Source organism: Dicentrarchus labrax, unplaced genomic scaffold (assembly GCF_905237075.1).
Source record: "Dicentrarchus labrax unplaced genomic scaffold, dlabrax2021, whole genome shotgun sequence".
Taxonomy (NCBI): domain Eukaryota; kingdom Metazoa; phylum Chordata; class Actinopteri; family Moronidae; genus Dicentrarchus; species Dicentrarchus labrax.
In genome coordinates this window covers 11,277,136-11,296,453 of record NW_026136719.1, presented here as the reverse complement: position 1 = coordinate 11,296,453, position 19,318 = coordinate 11,277,136, and the positions used below count along the sequence as shown (strand labels likewise).

The following is a 19,318-nucleotide window of genomic DNA, read 5'->3' as shown; positions in this document are numbered from 1 at the left end:
CGTTCTCAGGAATGCCAAATTTGAAGGATCCAGTGTGTTATCTAGTATTGAAGTTGCAACCATTTGAATAGAGCTTTTTTGCCAATAGATCGTTCTAAACGTTACACACTGGATCTATAAAGGTGAGGTAAGCGAATCTGGAGAAATTGCTGAATTTGACAAAAAGTGTGTTGGATTAGAATTGCATTACCTAGAATCGTTTACCCCACCTTTAATGGAAATCCAATGTCAACCTGCTGGTGGCACCAGAGGAAAAGGCAGAGGATCAATTGAAAACCAGAGTCAGTAGGATTCTTCTTCTGGAGATAATGAATATTTCAGGGTAGTCTATTTAATACAGTGCAGTTAAAGTGAAAGATATAAATAAATAGCTCTAAAGTTTCATGATCATTGAAAATGGATTAAATATATACAAGGCTTTTAATAATCGTCTCTACTCATTGTTTCTCTTCAGTCCCGTCCCCAAGACCAGATAACCCCTCTTCTTTCCATGATGGTGTCGGGCAGGGTCGAGGGCCAGTTGTGCCGGTTGTTCCCGTAGATCCTGTTGCCATGGCCAACCACTCCAAACGCCAGACGGCTTTTGACTGGTGAGAATATTTGTTTTGTTTTTTTTAAACTAGCTTGGCATTTTTCTTGATTGTAACTTCAGGCAATGCTGCAGTAGATAGCATTGTTATACATTCAAGGTTGTACATCCACACTGAGTTGTAAAATGTTCCTCACTGTCACATGAAGTCTGTCTCAACACTAATAAGGATCCGTTAGATTTTACTTACTTAGGATTACTTTGTGGTCCTACTGTAAAGACAGATGATCACATTCTCTAAATAACTCAAATTAAATAAGTGAAAACATGTTGTATTGTAGCATTGACATTTAATTGAAGCAAAGATTTTCTTTCATGTGTTGACTATTTTTGTTTCAGTATTTATTGATTTATTGTCATGATAAATGACATACACATTAAAGCTGGCTGATGTTTAAATGGACTGCATTTATATAGCAGTCCCTTTAATATACATCCATTAACGTCCATTACATTCACTACTTTGCCAAACAAGTTCACACAATGCTGATTAAGCATTTCACCACCAGGTAAATCTCTGTATTTTGCGTATTGTATTTTTGAGTTTTTAATGTGGAGTCTATGGTTACCACACTGGAACAGCAGTACTGATGCGACATAGATCCCAGCAATGCCAGTGTATCAAACCAGAAAGGGCGTATCTTCTCACCAGTAAAAGAGGCCCAGTCCGACCCAGAGTTATGGTTGAGTTGCTTGCCAAGCCCTGTTCTCCAACTCCATCTGCTACTCTGTGGATGTACCATTTAACCACCTGACTCCCAGGGAAAGCTGACATTAGCAAACTCGATGGACTCCAAGAATCAATAAGCTTGTCTACTAGGTGGAAGAGGCATCACTTGGATTTATTCTCATTTCCCAACAGTTATATGTCTGATGCGAATTACTTTAGTTTCCTTCCTTGGTTCCCAAGGAGGAGTTTTTTGTTGAGATAGACTGTATTATTTAAAATTTTTGTAGTCTCTATGACGTCACCCATAGGTTCCTTAAGAGCTGTTGTGAAGCTCAAATTGTGGTCGGCTCTGGCCCTTGCCATCTTGGCATTCCTGACTCCGCCGGCTCCCGGCTAATTCAAAAATGAGGAGCCACCTTTGACGGCACCCACCTGTCACTCACTTAATTATGCATTTAAACAAGGTGCGTTATATAAAAAATCACTGCCCATAGAGTTGTCATGAATGGGGAATTTAGCTACAGAGACAAGACCTCTTTTTTTTTGCTGTGAAGTTGGGCATTTTAATATGGGACCTTATGGAGATTTCCTGACTTCTGTAGCCACCCTTGAGTGGCCGTTCGAGGAACTGCAGTTTTTGTTACTTGCGTGTTGGCTTCATTTGGTAGCCACAGAGGTTGTCGCTTGATAAGGACTCATTCATTGTTAGTTGAATTGTGGGTTTTGTATTGAGCACTGGCTGTAGTACACTGTGGTGGACTTCTTGTGGTTTGTGTAGTTACTCTCACTGCCAGAGGGGGAGACAAAAGTTCCACAATGCAGATTTAAGTAAACGAGAAAAATGACTTTGGTGTTTGTTTTTTTCACTATCCTCAAATGTAAAAAAAAATATGTGTTTTTGTAATTTTATGTTTTGAAGTGAAAAATTTGAATAGTTGTTAGCTAGCCTAAAATTGAAAGCTTAAAAATAGAGTTATTTAAACATCAGTTGCAGTCCTCCATTGTGCTACTGGTGTTATTGTATTGCCTTTTCTGTATGTGTGTCCTACTCATCACATTTTCTATTTAGGTTGTGCCCTACTCTTTGAGACACGCCTGAGAAGAAGTCACGATTTAATACTGAGCTTGAAATCAAAAACATGAGTCATATGAACTTTTTCACATTTGCCTCGTAGGACCACCGCAGAAGCAATGGTCATGAATCCTCCAGAGCCCACCAAAGAGAAGGAAAAACAAGGCTTCTTCAGAGCCATTAAAAAGAAAAAGAAGAAGACACAAATAGTAAGATCATTTAAGTCATCAGCTGTCATCTAGCACAGATAGAAATATTTCCTTTGGTTTGATGTGTTCTCTTCTTATCTATAAAGTTAATTTTACTGTGTAGTAAGTGCATTTAAAAGTGATTATCGTGTGTTTAACAGTGTGAAAACTATGTGAACTTACTGTGTAAATCTACAGTGATATTAACCACCAAGAGTGTTAAAGAGTAATTCTGGGTTATTGCAACATGGGTCTTATTTTTCGTAGTGTCTGCCATCATTCCTAGTAGTAATAATAATGTTGGAATTGAATTGCCAAAATCAGGGAATATAGCAACATCGCTACAGTGATGTGTCAGACTTAAATAAAAACAACCAGGCTATTCAGATTTAGGTGAAATTATTTTCCAAACTGTTCGCTGTAAATCGTTTACAGACCAGCTTCTAGCCCCACCAACCTACTGTACAAAATATAATATAATACAAATATAGCTCTTCTAAGCTAAATTCTAATCATATTTTCAAAAAATTGACAAAAGAAAATATAAATGAATGCCACTATTGTTATACAAATATTATAAGTTTGAGATAAGTGCTGCTATTTTTTCCATGACATTAAACCACAACAGAAGAGGAGGGCGCCCCGATGTCATCAATATCAAACAAGGCATGATGGAAAAAAGGCATTTATGTTCGTTTTATCTATTAATTCGAGGAAGGTTACAATCTCCTCCGTCCATATGTATCTGAGGATTTTGTCTGCACCATCTTTCATCTCTCCAGTGGAATGGAAGCTTGTGTGACCTTAAGTTAAGAAATGTTTTATGATTAATTCATTAAGTCTGTTTCCATTGCTCTTGGTTGCATTTTCTTTTTATCAATACACCCACTTTTCCATCTCAGCCAAGTGTAAAACTGAAATATTTCCCTTTTTTTTTGTTAATTTCAAAATGAAATTTGTACTTTTATGTGCAAACTGAAATGTGCATTAAAGAAGATGAATGGAAACACTTTTATTACAATTAGGGATTATTACCAGAATCAGAAGCAGCTTTGTTTTTTCCTCCAAACAAAGTGCTAGATAACCTGACTAAAATGTTTGCTAAAATGTTGCCATGTCAACTACTTTGGCTAGTACAATGTTATTATAACAGATAGAAATGATGGCCAAAATATAAGGCACAATTCGTAATAATACAGAATGATCCTTTAATGCTGGTCCGAATTCCCACTCTCTCTGTTTTCTTTCCTGTTTATCCTAACAATCAAATCTTCGTGCTGTTAATGATCTTTTCCTCTTTATCTATTGTTGAGTGGTATTTATTTAGATGGTTGTGCATCAGGTGCTGCAGTTGTTTTTCTTGTATACTGTCAGAAATTTGTGTTGAGAGTTGTGGCTGTGCGTCTTCTGCTTCACAGACGGACATGGAGGACGGGAGGAACCCCAGCATCAGGAAAAGCCTTTTCCCCCTCTTTAGCTCGAAAAATAGCTTAAAGCACAACTCAGCTGTCAAAGTCCTACCTGTAGTCGCCTCGCCTATGGTACAACACCAGCCTCCCGCGCCCTACCCTGCCTCACCAGTAATCTAACCTCAACACTACGACTGCATGTTAACTCACACCGCACTCACCAGAATGACCTGGTTTGAAATCCTCTCAAGAGCCTGATGATTGATTGACTGAGAAATCTTTCAAATTGAAAGGATTTCAAATATGTTTCGAGTCTAATACTGCACGGTGTTTGTGCATCCATTTTGTCTCGCTATAATGTATGTCAAATGCAGTCACCTTGCATTCACATTGCATTGTACAACATTGATTGATTTCATGCTCCAGGGTTTGCTGTTTGTGAGGCCGACAATTCTGGGTCCATTATGGACTATGTACTGTGCTGAAATAATAGTTTAAAGGAAAAGTTCAACATTGAAATGTGCTTTCACGCTGAGAGTTAGATGAGAAGGTCAAAACTACAGATTGGAAACGGGGGAAACAGCTAGCCTGGTTCTATTCAAAGATAAAATCTGCTAACCAGTACCTCTAAAGCTCATATTCTCATATAAATAATTAAATAATCCTTTTAAGTCAGTTATCAAGCCAAATATTTGCCTGTCTCAGCTTCCCAAAAATGAGAATTTGGCACTTTTCTTTGTTTTATATCAATTTAAATTACATCTCTTTTCCAGACATTAACTTTAGCTCTGGAAAATTATGAATCATGAATTAGGATAAATAAAAAAAAAAAATCAACAGATTAACTGATAATGAAAATCATTATTTAAATGATAAAGGTTTTTATGTTAATATGCACGTATGTGTCTGAAATAAAGTTAAATTAGTTAGTTGCAGCCCGGCAGTGAAAACACACTCAGAACCAAAGCTTTTGGAGAACTTGTGCATTTTTTTCTGTATAAAATCATCACCATCCCCACCTCCTTGTGTTTTGTCTGGTGCTGCCAGAGGGATGCATGAAGAACCTCACCAGGATTTGAGATGTGGTTCGAGTGAAATGTGTTGTATGCCTGAAACCTCACCATAGAGGGACTAACTTTTACATTAAATAGATATTTTGGATAACTAATGATAATATGCCTGTATTTTGTTAGGTTCCTGGTAACGGACAAGAACACCTGTCCCTGCAGAGGAGCTCCAAGTCATCTTCTCACCACGGCAGCCGGAGGAAAAATCGCGAGCGATCCCGAGACAGAGACCGGGAGCGGGAACAGAGCCGAGACCGAGACAGAGAGAGAGAGAGAGAACGGGAGAGAGAAAGAGAGAGAGAAAGGGAGAGAGAGAGGGAAAGAGGGAGGGAGAGAGAGAGAGTTAATGATTGGCCACCAGAAAAACCAGTGGACTCACACTCTCAGGTATTAACATACTGGAGACTTTAGAGACTGTATTTGTTTGACCCAGAGCTCAGTCTGTCACAAAAATATCATAACAGCCCTTTAGTGTCAGTCATGATTATGCAAATGGTGCTATTTAAGTGACATAAGAGGTATTTGTAGGTTAAAGTCATACAAATTGGTTCTGCATCTGCAACACATGAAAGCCTTTGTACAAAGAAGTTTTGTATTCAGAAATGCAGGGGTTGTCAACAGGAAGTGTTGAGGAAGGAAGAAGGTGTTGGGCCTTAACTCATTTAGTTATTTCAGTGAATATATTATAATATTATAAAATGCATACCATGATATAAAAATTCCGTGCCAGCCTCTGTGAAAATCATCCTTTTTCAAGGCAACATGTCACAAATATATTATTTGCAGACAGGTGGTTTAAATGTATTGAATGGATCTGCCAGGTCTTCATCAGGCAAAAGGCTAACATGACAAAGATTTTCATTTAGATTACAGACTCAAAAGTAAATGGAAATGAACAATACAATCCTTCAGATATATTATCAGAAACTGACAAAATTTGGGAAAAAAACAATCACAAAAATGATAGATAGAAGGGGGGGTGGGATATTAGAGCTCCTTATAGACCCCAAACTGGAATTCAAAAGAGAGAGAGTCTTGCATGCAATTATTCCTAGATATACTTTTAAGATTTACATTGGAGGAATGAACACAGACAGGGTAGGGAAGTCAGAGTACTGAGAGACTTTTTGTGAGATTTGTGGACAATAAGAAAAATATAGAAACCACATCATTTAAGATCATTTGTCAACGGTATCTCTTTCTCCCCTAACAGAGTCAGCCACTCAAGTCACTCCGCAGGCTGCTTCACCTTTCCCCATCTTCCTCAAATCAAGGGCAGCCTCCTCCACCTCCTCCAGACCTGCGCTTCCAAGCCCCACTCCCCAACCCCCCTCAGCCCTCCTCCAAAGCGGGCTACTCTGAGGGTCGAGGGCACACCGAGAGCAGGGGGCACTCTGGGGTGAGCAGCTCCGCCCAGGCTAAGAGCCGCAAGGCCAGCTACCCCCTCCCCGGACAGATCGAGTCCAGCTGGCATGTGTCTGCTTTACAGCGGGCGGAGGGCGCTCAGTTCACCCCAGAACAGCTGGGCATCAAACCTGGGCAGAACGGACCCACCTTTACCCGAGCCTCCCGCAGCAGGATGCCAAACCTCAACGACCTGAAGGAGACCGCGCTGTAAACCCCTTCCCCCCTAACCACACCACCTCCAATACGTCTCCATCCTGGAAGCATCTGCCAGACGCAGACATCATGGTACTGTAGTAAAAGTTTACATGAAAGCCTATTTCACTGGATCAAGTCCTCATTCAGAAACGTAGTTATTTGTTGATGCTCATGTCTCTGAAATCTACAAAGACTAGACGTTAACACCAGTAACAGTGTTGTTTAAGGATTCAAAGACAGGAAAGGGCTCCCTTTCCCTCCCGGGATGCCAGTACATCAGTTGTTTGTAATGCTCTCTCTACTTAACAATGTTAGAACACCAGAATGAGCTGATCTTTCCTGTCAAGGAGACACTGCCCATGTGGCCTCTTTGCTGCCATCTTCTGCTCACAGGACACTACGGCAACACATCAGACAGCCACTGACACACAAGTGGCCAATAAACTCAAATGTTTTTCAAGCTCTGATATTTGATAAGAACAAAAAAAAAAGATTTATATCAACAGTATTTATTAAATATTTATTTGTTTTAAATTCAAGGATATAAGCTATAAATGACACAGTATGTAGGCTATATGGGAATATTATAAGGTAATATAGAATTAAATGTGTAATTGCAAGAGCTTTAGTTTCGACACAAAGAAATGCATAGATATTTATGTGTTGATAATACAATATGTCACAAAGAATATTTAATAATGGTGAATGTCCTTTTTTTGTTCAATTTGATATGTTATTAACAGATTTTCATGTTATATCATGTTATTTTTACCATTGTTTGTGTTTGTTTCATCCAAATGTAAAGAATTATTGCTAAATACTTGTTACTAAAAGTGGGGAAAAAATCTTGGACTTTACATCTAGTACAAATCTGCCCATCACCCTCATGACATCAGTTTTGAAATTTTGTGACGAGTCGGGCTATTTGTCAACAAGGTTTGGTAGCAGAACAGCCGAGTGAGACTGTTAGGCTCTGTGCTTTACATACAGTAATTGTCAGTTCACTTTTTAAGTCCCACTCTAGGTGTCACCATTTAAAAATAAACCCCATTTTCAGTTCATTTATCAGCTTTTAACAGCTTTCCAGCTCCATGCTGCCATGTTGGTTTCGTCCACCGCCTTAAGAGCAAGTAACGGGCATCAAGACTTTGGTTCCCATTGGTGGTGAAAAGTTAGCCTGAGGTTTGACTAACTCAGACACAACTTCTCAAGATAGTAGGAGAGTTCTCCACAAAAAGGCATACCTCACCTACAACCTTTAAGATCTTGAAGGTTAAGTCTGGTGGTATTTTATATTTTCGTAATGTGAACAAATCCCATTTAAAGACAAAAACCAACAATGAATCCAACCTGCTAACAAGTGCTGTCTGTGTATCCTAAATGTGATATAGCTTATTGCTCTGTGTCAAAGTTGTTGTCCTAAAACTCTTAAAAACATGTTCCTTCATTACCATGGGCACTGTAGTTTATTTTGAACCAATCACACATACCCCATCCTGCTGCTGTAAATGCTCACTAAACAACAAAATGTGTATAAATCCGCAGCTGAAAGTAGTCCCCAACAAATGCACATACATAAAACTACAGTGCCGAGTGGTTTGCAGTTTTAAGGCATGATTTAGAAATCTCATAAAACAAAGCTAACTAAAATAAAACTACATATATGTAACAAGTTTTTAAAGATTAACATCGTCAGTAGGAACCAATGGTCTTGGGGCTGAGTGCCACTGACTGGTTTGGGGAAGTCAGAAAGTACTGAGGGACGAATTAAGGCTGCATTCAGACTGACTTAAGCAGACCTCTTATTAATTTGAACAAGGCCAGTCCGGCAACGTAGTGGGGGTGCCAAAGCAGGAGGCTACAGCAAAACAGCGCATGACCATCTCAACGTCACTTAAATACATACTAGCGCACATTGCTGGTAGATTTCTTGTTGCCTGTAATGTGAATGTTGTATTTATTCATCTCACAGTTGTTGTGATGATAGATAAAGTAGTTGCCGCCGTGATAACTCTACAAGGTTGTAAAAACTCTACCGGTCACAGAGTATTAGAAATAGTTGTGTTGTGTTTGGCATCTAATAAGCCTTTAAATTGAACTCAATATGAAATAACAGGCCCGTGCCAATGCAGCCTTTTGTGTTGTAACACAGGGCTGTTTTGGGCCCACTAACGCACTGTTGGTTTTGTTTTTATCATGGGATTTGTTGACAATAAGAATGATGTATAATTGCACCAGACTTGTCCTTTAATATGTGTGTTTACATTTTTCTGTGTGCATTTTAAAACCTTGTTTTATCAAACTTTTTGTATCGGAAATTGGATTTCCTACTTTATTCGCATTATTTTTAATATCAATAGTCATGATCAGGGATGATTTTACCTAACTAGGTTATTCATAAAAGCATTTACTTGTTATCTACTGACCTGTGGATGATAAAAAAAAAAAAAAAATTCAAAGTTGTATAGAACAATACACTATTTGTGGCCTAGGCAAAACATACAGCATAGTTTTCCTTCGTTCCTTCCTCCTCTTCTGTGATTTTAAAGTGAAGTTTTTATATCACAGAAGGAGGGAAAAAAGGATGGATGCATTTGTGCAAAATTTAAAACACCTGTGGACTAAAGAGAGAGTTCAGTTTTGGAGAATTTTACGTTTTGTTTCTCATCTGTTGGATATGATAAAAATGGAAAAGAAAAAGAAAAAAGGAAAAAAATAAATGAACCAATTGACTACAAGGCTGATTGAAAGCAATAACATTCAGAATGAGACTTAGACTGATGCAGATTGTACTAGCTAAATAACTGGCTAGTTAATTTGGAGCTAAATATAGCACAGAGAAGGATTTCCAGTAGGAGACTGTGATTAAATCAAGTGTCCACACATAATATCAAGACATCGCTCTGCAATACATTTTTTATTTTCAATTCGTCCTTGAACATGATTCAGGACATGTAAAACTGCCCCATGTTGTGTATTATGGAAAATCCTGATTGCTAATGATTGTAAATGACTGCTGACGTGGGTTTGTCTATATCATTAATGGGATAGAGTGATGACAACGCTTGCCTTGCCAGTGACCCGAAGCCTTATATTAGCTTACTGACTCAACACTTCAGATGGAAATGAAGGCTTCAACCCCCCTGTAAGTCACATACACTGAGAACTGAGATGAGAAGAAGATTTTATGTTCACAAATATGAATGTGTTTCCTAAAACATCAGTTCTTTTTTTTTCATTAAGCCGTTTCCCACTTCTTACAGGGTGTAAATAGAAATAATAGAGTGTATCTATACTCACCATTCTACTTTAAAAATGATAGGGTCTCATAATAAAAGCCAACTGTACATTTTTGAACGGCTCATATGTTTGTTTTGTAGCACAGACACAACATGAGAACAGACATGATATACGTATTCATTTAATCAAGGAAATAGTTTAAAGATACAATAAAGAACACATATTCAGAGTAAAACACTCTGCAATGTATTCCCAAAGCACCATGGGACATTGAATTGAAATGTTACAGAAACAAATCAGGAGTTCACCACAATACAAAACCACATCTGAATATTAGTGACTTGTCCATCCCTCGATCTTTATATAGCACTGAAAAGTGACATTTTTAAAAAAAAGTGCCTGAGATAAAAAGTGAATGTGTTTACAAACAAAGAAGAGAAAACAGGAAATAAAATCCAACACATATTTAAGGAAAAAGTCGGGAATTATTGCGCATTTTTCTTATTTCAAAAAACAAAACAATGAAAAGACCAAAATCAACAACATGTTAGTTCTTTTCTCAATACTCTCTGGCTTCTTTGTCCTGTTAGCCTTAAACCAATCGTGCAGACTGAAGACGAAAATCTTTTTTAAAAAAGGGGATCACAACTATATACTTTTATATTTAAAAAAGTAATTTTCTAAAACAACTGGGCACTGTAGTTTTTAGTAAACATTACTCAAACTCAAAGTAAATGTATTTGTTGGGGACTATTTTTAAGTATTTAGAGCAGCAGTTACTGATTCAAAATAAGCCACAGTGCCCATGTTCATAGTAACAAAGTCACAATTCTAATAATAATAATCAAAATAAATATATTAAAAATAAAGGAATAAGATTTATCAGGCTTTGGCCACACAAACAATACTTGTCTTTAGGCTCAATTCATTTGGTGGTTTTGGTCTTTTCGTTGGATCTGTTGACAGTAGGATGTAAAATGTAGAATATCATCAGCTTTATCCTTTAAGGAAGACAGACTGACTTTCTGAGGTGCAGAACTGTAAATTCCCTTTTTTACCATTAAATATTGGGAGAAAAAGACATAATTTCACATGTCACAGAAGGATGAGAGCTTGACTCAGACCGGTGGATACAACCTCCATAGCAACGCTACTGCACCCTCTCAATGCCTAATTATTGCTTTGAATTTATGCCATTTCATTGCAAATGGAATAATCTATTGAGAACTCACCAAATTAAAGCCCCCAGTGTGACACTGGTTAAACAGAGACAATGGAGAGTGGAGCGAATGAAAGCTCATTGAGCATATCAAACAAATATTTTAATGAAATCACATCACAATCACAAGTCAAAATGTCTTGTTGGTATTTTAAAAAGGTTTTAAACAGAATATATTTTCCTCAGCTTGTGGTTTTATACATGTAGCTGGAGGGGGCCAAATCTGTGGATGTGAGAGCAGACCACGCACTCTTACAATGAGGCTTTAGGTATAGATTAAGTTATAGGGCAAGGCCTCGGGGACGGTGGGAGGAGAGGTTCAGATGCATTTGTTCATGCAGAGCAGCAGCTCCATGCGCAGAGCAATGCGTGTGTGCCATCCGAGGGGAAGGATGCGGATGTAGCGAGCCACAATCGGTGGCCGCAGGAGGTTCTGCACAGATGAGGAGCGGTCAGAATTTCCATAAAACACCTGTGGAGAGAGAGACAGGACTGATTACTTTACACTGACTGAAATTGACTAAGCATACAGCTTTTTACATTAAAGTTACTACTGTTACTACTACTAATGGTGATAATAGTTCAGTCAGGACCACTTTTGTAATTGTCCAAATGGAATCTTAGGAGGGAATCAGCTGATGTGTGTTGCTAATGCTGCACTCAATTGATAATAATTAATTAATGTAGAGCTGCAGAAAACAATTGTTTTTGTTACTGATGATCAATTAGTTGTTAAATCTCAATTTTCGAGGTCAAGGCGACATTTTCAAATTGTTTATTTTGTCAGACCAACAGCCCAAAAACCAAAGATTTGATTTAAAATTATACGAAGTGAATAAAAACAGTTAATTCTCACACTGAGAAGCAGAAACCAGTGTTTGGCCGTTTTGCTTGATGAATTATTACAATTATCAAAATTGTTATCAACTGATTTTCAACTAATTCAACTAATTCATTAGTACAATAATGCACTGTAGGGAAAACATAAAAAATAAAAGACATTGGCCATAAGATTCGGATCAGATTTCATAACATTTGAATTACATCATGTTCTTCATTAGATTATTTGTCAAGACATATTGTTTATAAAAAAAAGATCAGTGGTGTCTAAGCGTTTCCTCAAGCTTTCCTCAAGTATTCTACAAGTTTTTTAGTTTTGAATGAGTTCAACTGACCCTGTTGTTTCCAGTCTGGTCTTTGTAATAGATCCAGTTGAGTGTTTCATCTGTGCGGTACTGAACGCTGTACTTTGTGATCCACTCATCAGCGTCACAGCGGCCCTGAGTGAGGATGCCTGACACCACCATCACCTTGTTCAGGTCAATCTGCAGCCACTGACTGCTGTCCTGGAACTTAGACAGCCAGGCACACCTGGTGGAGAAACACAAACATACATAAACACATAATGCAGCAGTTAGGCTGCTTTACTACACATGCACAAAAGGACAATGGTTCAGTGTTTTCTTAGGGCAGATGACAGAGATGTATAAATTATAGACAATTAAAATTGAAAAGATAGACAAGTAGATTAAAGGTCTTTTTCACGGCAGACATTTTGACTTGTCAAGTGTCCTAGTCGGTCATGACCCAATACCAGGACTCTGAAAACTAATCAGCCAAATGAAATTCAAAGCCATCATTTATTTTATTATTTACATCTGAGCTTTTCCTACTGTAACCTGTCACAATGTCTGCTATGAAAAAGACCTGTCGTTTTGGGAAAGATACCAAACTGTATTTTTTAGGAAATATCTGATAAAAAAAAAAAAAAATTTAAGAATCTGGAGGCCCCCTGGTAGCATAATGGTTAAGAAGTGTACCCAAATAACTGTGGTAATGTGTCAGACAGACATCTGTTACATCTGACTGTTACAGTCTGGCTGTCAAATAAAGGCAAAATGCAAAAGAAATCTCACCCAGCCTGCTATACCAATTTGGGTATATGACAGTTTTTGATACTTAAGAATAGATTTTAGTCTGTATTCAAAAAGTATTGTAGTATATACAGACCATTTTGAAATACATAGCGTTAAAGCTTTTTTGCTTTGCTGTTGTTTGATATTGGAAGATTTAGGTATTTTCTTGAAGAAAGATTTACTTTATCATCAAATTGTTTATTTATTTATGCATTTAATTTAGCATATATATTCTTGCAATGTATGCCTTATTTATATTTTCATGATTTAAAGCAAGAACATATTGGCAGTCAACCTTACCAAATGCACCTTGCATAATGAGAGAGGGGTTATATTTTCTCTCAGTGCATTTTTTCTAATGCTGCTCCTCACAGATGGCAGTGGCCCAGACATTTGTTTATTACGGTCTTTTCACTGACACAGAACAGTCAACCACGTCTGGCAAAAGCAACATTTTGTTCAAATGAACAGCATTCATTGCATGAGATAAAAAATACATGCAGCTGTATAACTCTACAAATGTTTTTTTTTTATATCTGATTTGATTTAATTTATTTAGATCTCTTTTAGCTCAGTGGCTAATCTTCCAGTCCTGTCTTTGAGTCCACATTAATTATTAATTAATAATAAAGTCTATATGTTGGCCTGTACCTACCCAAAACCCTGACCGTTGAGCCGGGCCCTGCTCGGGAGCCATGAGGAGAACCAGCCGGTGTACTGGTCCTGGTTGGAGCAGGTTATCTGCTCTGGACTCACTGATCCAGCCTCAAAGCCCAGGGGCTTGTGGTATGGACACTCTGCAGGAGGATCAGAGTTAGAGTTATAACAGAGGTCTTAATTTAAATCTCTTATTGTCCTTGTTATTACAGTTCATATCAGTGTTTTTCACTTGAAAACCTCCTGGCTACATAGATTTCAAGGTCACCACCCCTGATGGCGGAGAACACAAACACATCTGCCAGCAGCTAAGCAGTAAAACACTGAAATGTGACCAGAAAATGATCATCACTAAGCCTTTGTACAGTAGGTGCTTAATTCTCCATCTCTTTATCCTTAGCTCTTTCTCCAACCTCACCCCTGCCGACTCCCATCCTCACACCCTTCCGCCTCCCAAAGCCACCCGCTGTTAGCAGCCCCAGTGTGACCCATATCCCATCCTAAAAGCCTGCAGTTTAATTCTCCGTAGTGAGAGATCAGTGATGTCCATTAGGGCGGCAGGCGGACAGATGGCCATGTTCTACTCTCCACAGATTTAGCTCCATGTTTTGATCTGTCAATCTGCACTCTCACTTTCCATTAAAATCACACGAGAGCACTCCTTTGCTGACTTAGTAAATATAAATTATAAAAATATGAATGGGAGAAATTAAAGAAACGTGTGAAGTTTTTTTCCCTAAAGTTTAAAAAAAAAATACGTGGAGCAGAAACCTGCTGCGCTTTTGTTTACTACTGGCTTAAGCCTATTTAGCACAGGGTCACATCCTGTCTAATCCCAGTATTACAACGCATTCAGCAGCACCAGTGCCTGTGTGAGTCAGGAGATAAGTGTTTACATAACAGCAATGTGAGTGACTTTGTAGTCCTCCCTAATGTATTTCACAACTAAAATAAAACATATTCAGATGGCGGATTGATGGGAAAACCAAGAGGTGAGACACGAGGAACTGAGATGGAATCAAATCGGAGGCAGAGAAGGAAAGTCTGTCTCACTCATCACCTATCACAACCAGGTCCATGTCGAGGTAATTACTGGTTTCTGTGATTGTGCGATTGGCACAGTCTATTAAGAGCCCCATAATCTGAGCATCACGTTCTGAGATAATGATTATCTACTGAACTTCTTTCTCCTCTCCGTCTTCGGTTGCCATGTGATTTGTGGCTCAGTTGACACACATTGATTCACTGAGGAAAGCCCTTTTCACTGTACATCAACTCTGCCTTTCTCTTCTCTTCAAGTCTGACATGATTCAAGTCTGATCTTTATATCACAGGCCCAATGAGGCTGCCCCAAAGTCCTTTTTGTTTGTTCGTGTGTTTGATCTTAAAAATAGATTTCACTGCATATTTGGTGGAAAGTTAAACCCCAGGCCCTGTCCTGAAAGTGATCAGACAAATGGAGATGTCCATCTGCTGATGAATATGATGTGATATGATCAAGAGCTCCACACTAGCTACAAATGGACCTCATGGTGAGATTATTTTGTCAACTGTTGTTTCAGGGAAAGAATTAACTTTCATTTTCAACCAAGTGAATAGTTTTTGGTTCATATCTGGATCCATGTGCAGGTCTAGTCTGCATGATTGCTGGGCACATTTTCTATTACTGAAATAGTAAAATTAGAGGATTGTGCCACCTTGGCAGAGGTATTTCTGTTTCTTTTCATGGTACCATCTGCATCAACTTCTATGAGGATGTCCAGTGGAGCATGTCCACCCTGTGGTGTCAAATCTGGAGTCTAATGCACTCATGCATGTACATGTAGAGATTTTCTTTCTCTCTGTCTCTATCACACACACACACACACATATTAAAACTCTACATCTATCTACACTGTAGATCTTACAGGTCGGCCTTTCAAATGTCATAATTTGAAATCTTGGTTTGTCTCATGTTATAGTAAATTTACTTTCTTTGGAAAGCAAAAATCATAAATAATCGTTGTTTGCTGACCTACTGCATTGTATGCTACATTTGAGTTAAACAATCGGACATACAGCGTATAATTCTTGTCCTTGTCCACTCTCTCAGTCAGCTCACAGCTGTTCATTATCTGAATCTAACACTACCATCACAATTTATTCAGTGTTACAAGTACTGTTATTAGTGTAATGATTCAATTTGATAATCTAATCAACAAAAGTCACCTAATTAGTAGGTCAAAGAGTGGCCTCATTAGAGCTGACAAAATCTGTGCTCAGTGTGTGGTAAAGGGCACGTGATGTTAAATTAATTTCTCACACATCCCTTATGAATGATTTAAGGGCAGTAAATTAATGGTGTATTTTTTTTTACAGGTTACTGGCACAAAAACAACAACTACACTTTGTGAAGGGTTTGTATCTGATGTCTCTTACTGTACCTGGCATGCAGTCCACTCCTCGCACCATGGAAGAGCCAGTCCCAATGGAGGAGAACTCAGTTGGGGCTTCTCCTCCTTCACAGTCACATTTGCAAGACCTTTTGGTCCATGCTTCAGAAACTTCCGCCTCATAAAAACACACACATTTAACATTTAATAGATGAAATCCAAACTAGTGTCATCAGAAATATCTAATTTATGAAACACCATTATTTTTAAAATACAGCTGTTTGTAAAAAAATATATATATATTAAAATAATAAAGACAATGATACAACAACAAGCTTCTAATATCTGATCACAGCAGATTTCCAGTGTTTTTTCAATGGAAATCATTTGACATTGACCAAAGTCAATTGGAGAAACATTGCTTAACTCCAAGCTGAGATGTCTCTGATGTGGGTGATGTAGATCAAGTGTTTAAAAAAACTGCATATTTTGTAAATACTGCTGATTTCAATGCTCTAAGAGTTAAATCATTGCTGATATTTTGCTGAGGTTTCTTCATACCTCTTGAGCATAAATGCTGATGAACACTGTTCAGGCAGATGGACAGAAAGATAAAAACAAATGCCAGCCAGCCGACGAACATAGAGGAGAAAAAAAAGACTGTTAGGACACAGTAGTCACCCATTGTAGCAAACAAAATCTGTGCATCAATCTGTCAAATTAACCACATTAAGAATAGGTAAATAAACACAACACAGACAGAGAATCAAGCATGATAATCTCAAGGATTACTGAGGAAATCTACTATATTTGTCAAATTCTCAGTTAGGAATCAGTTTGTCCTTTGAGATCAGTTTCAGCAGTTTCAGAGGCTTTCTTCAATGTGTTGAACCAGTTTGAGTTGATTAAACTTCTTCAAAGATTTACAATTCTAAACCACATAGATTATGGGCTCATAACGACCAGAGTGTAAAGACTTGAAATCGTACCGTTAGCTCCCAGAAGAAGCAGGGCCAGCAGAAAACGCTGCACGTTGAAAGCCATCTTCCAACCTGCTCCAAACCAGACGACACCGACTGTAGACTGAGCAACCAAGCCAGCAGTGATAGAGAGACTGGATTACAATAATCCACAGGACACTAATGGCCTTACCTAATGCCGTCCTTATCTGACAAAGCCCCTCCTACAGCTGTTCACCCACCACCATCAACGACCACCAGCCCCACCAGGCATTCTGGAAATCACTGCACAGCCACAGGGGTCAAGAGAAAAATCCAGGAGAATATATAAAAGCCAGGCTGGTCAATCAGTTATGTGACAGATTTAGGTTGTGTGTGTGGCTGGAGGGTGGTGATGGCTTATGCTGGGCCTTGTGATCCATATAATTGACCAGAAGGTCTACTTTTAGGCTCTCCTGAAAATGTTTCTGTGTTTGCTGTTTTCATTACCATGTTCATTTTAATATATAAAATAAATGATCAAATAAGAAGAAAAAAAAAAAAAACACTACTCATTTGGTTTCAGACTTAGCTGAGGTGCTGGAGCTATAGACTATTAAGCAATTAAAATCATCTGCAGACTCAAATCTGTGCATATGAGCTTGCTTTCTTTTCTTTCCTTGATCAAATGTTTGCAAAATAAATAAGATTTTTACACATGTCTAAGTATGTGGATGCTTTTCTCTATTGAATTTCTAAAGAGCAGCCAAATTTCTCGAGTTTAATGTATAACTACAATATTTAATAAAAAGGATAAACAACAGATTGCTTAATATATCAAGTTAATATACCGTATAGTTATAGTAACAACCTAAGAGTAAAGCAGACACAAATTTTGAATTCAGCAGATTTCCGGCATGTAGGAGGTGAAATTGTGATACTGTGTGTTTATATTTTTTTTCTATTAATGAGCTTTGAATTATTGTAGATCATGAGAAATGTGGATTAAACATCACCTGTGATGTTTAAAAAAAATTATTGACGGTCTTGTTCCTGTTTAGATTTGACTTTTGTGTCTACTGTAGATGCACAAGCTTAAGACGTCTGAACTCATGCTGAGGGTTTCAAAGCCTGGCGGGTGAAAGTAATTAAGCCTAATTAAAGCAAAGCTGTTTTCAATTTGTGTTCATTAAAACATCCTCTTTTCTCCTCACACACTCTTTTCTGTTCCTGCTCTCCTTCTGAATGCTCTAAATTTCATGAGTAGATTTCTTTCAGTGTTTTTGAATAAACTGAACAAAAAAAAAAGCAAAATGAAAGCACCTGTCCGAGCAACACACAGGATTCCTTTACAGACAAAGAAGAGGACTAGAGCTCACTCCAATCTCATCTACAGAGCTCATAAAGAGGTTAGAACTACAGCAAAAGCAGTAACTTGTGTGATGATGTGGTGACTAGAACTAAAAATTCTCATTTTTCATGGGATGATTTTAATGTTAAAGTAGGTCAAAAATCTTACTGGACTGTATAGGTCACAGTGATTTGGATTAAGACCATGAAAAGAATCTTCTGGTCTTAAGTGCAACTCAAAACCACCTGTGATTTATTTAGATTTTTTTCTTTTTTCCATGTCTCCTGCAGGTCAGTCCAACTGGAATGAGGAGTCCAGACTTCCTGGCCAGTCGGCTCAGTTGTCCCAAACCAGTCGTGCTCAGACTGGTGAGCTCAGAGGCTTCCAGGCTGTCAAAAACCAACAGACTGAAAGTCATCACTCTGCAGGAGATCAATGCTGCCGTCACACATGTGCAACAGAGGATTTGTACGAGAGCTGCCGCATAAAAGAGCTGGACTTGAGGAAGACAAGAATTTTATAAATGTTATCATTAAAGAGATTTTAATTTTTAATCTGTTGCCTTTTATGTGAGATGCAAGTTTTGCATGGTTAATAAAACAATAAGTAGTCAGCCTGTAGCAGTAAGTTACAGCTAATTTATCTATGGAAGATTGGATGACAAATTATGTTCAACAAATTCAAGTTGTACTGAAGTGAGACAGCAAATTCTCGGCTGTATTTTTCAGATTTGGTGCACTTTCTTGGCTAACATGCCTCAGTATGACTCATTTTTTCCAGTCTTTTAGATCAATTCTACCCTGGGGTAGAAGGTGAGCTCTCACTTCAGGTGAAATCCAGGAAGGTCTACTCTGCATTTAAACATAAAAACCAAAAATTGTGAGCAGGTTTTAAAATGAGCAAAAGTAGCCTTATTGCTGGCTTAAGTTTCTGTTCTCCCTTTTTATTATTTTAAACAATAATACTTAGGCTACTCAATTGCTTTGCCCACACATGTAGGTGTTTTTTTTTGGGGGGGGGGTCTAAAT

The 19,318-nt window shown here is 38.1% G+C and overlaps 2 protein-coding genes and 1 long non-coding RNA gene across 8 annotated transcripts in view; 2 read left to right on the top strand and 1 right to left on the bottom strand.

The window, feature by feature from the left end:
• cdkl5 (cyclin-dependent kinase-like 5) overlaps positions 1-9,954 on the top strand; it is a 42,816-nt gene extending 32,862 nt beyond the window's left edge. For 4 of the 6 annotated variants that reach the window (XM_051379077.1, XM_051379075.1, XM_051379079.1 and 1 more), the window contains 5 exons: positions 455-590; positions 2,435-2,540; positions 3,938-4,099; positions 5,122-5,382; positions 6,209-9,954. In XM_051379077.1, coding sequence (XP_051235037.1) covers positions 455-590; positions 2,435-2,540; positions 3,938-4,099; positions 5,122-5,382; positions 6,209-6,613 — 1,070 coding nt within the window. In that variant the 3' untranslated portion in view covers positions 6,614-9,954. The remainder of the gene's footprint in view (positions 1-454; positions 591-2,434; positions 2,541-3,937; positions 4,100-5,121; positions 5,383-6,208) is intronic. The other 2 variants (XM_051379078.1, XM_051379080.1) reach the window with 2 other exon arrangements.
• Positions 9,955-10,002: 48 nt separating this feature from the next.
• Positions 10,003-17,118, bottom strand: rs1a (retinoschisin 1a). The gene is made up of 6 exons (XM_051379124.1): positions 16,991-17,118; positions 16,563-16,588; positions 16,053-16,179; positions 13,628-13,769; positions 12,232-12,427; positions 10,003-11,528 (listed from the first exon to the last, which is right to left on the bottom strand). Exons 1-6 carry the CDS (start codon positions 17,043-17,045, stop codon positions 11,376-11,378), a joined length of 699 nt encoding a protein of 232 aa, XP_051235084.1. The 5' UTR covers positions 17,046-17,118; the 3' UTR covers positions 10,003-11,375.
• A 1,047-nt stretch (positions 17,119-18,165) lies between these two features.
• On the top strand, positions 18,166-18,844 carry LOC127351737 (uncharacterized). Its single transcript, XR_007880941.1, has 2 exons — positions 18,166-18,348; positions 18,581-18,844. It is a non-coding gene; the product is annotated as an uncharacterized LOC127351737 (long non-coding RNA).
• The last annotated feature ends 474 nt before the right edge of the window (positions 18,845-19,318 follow it).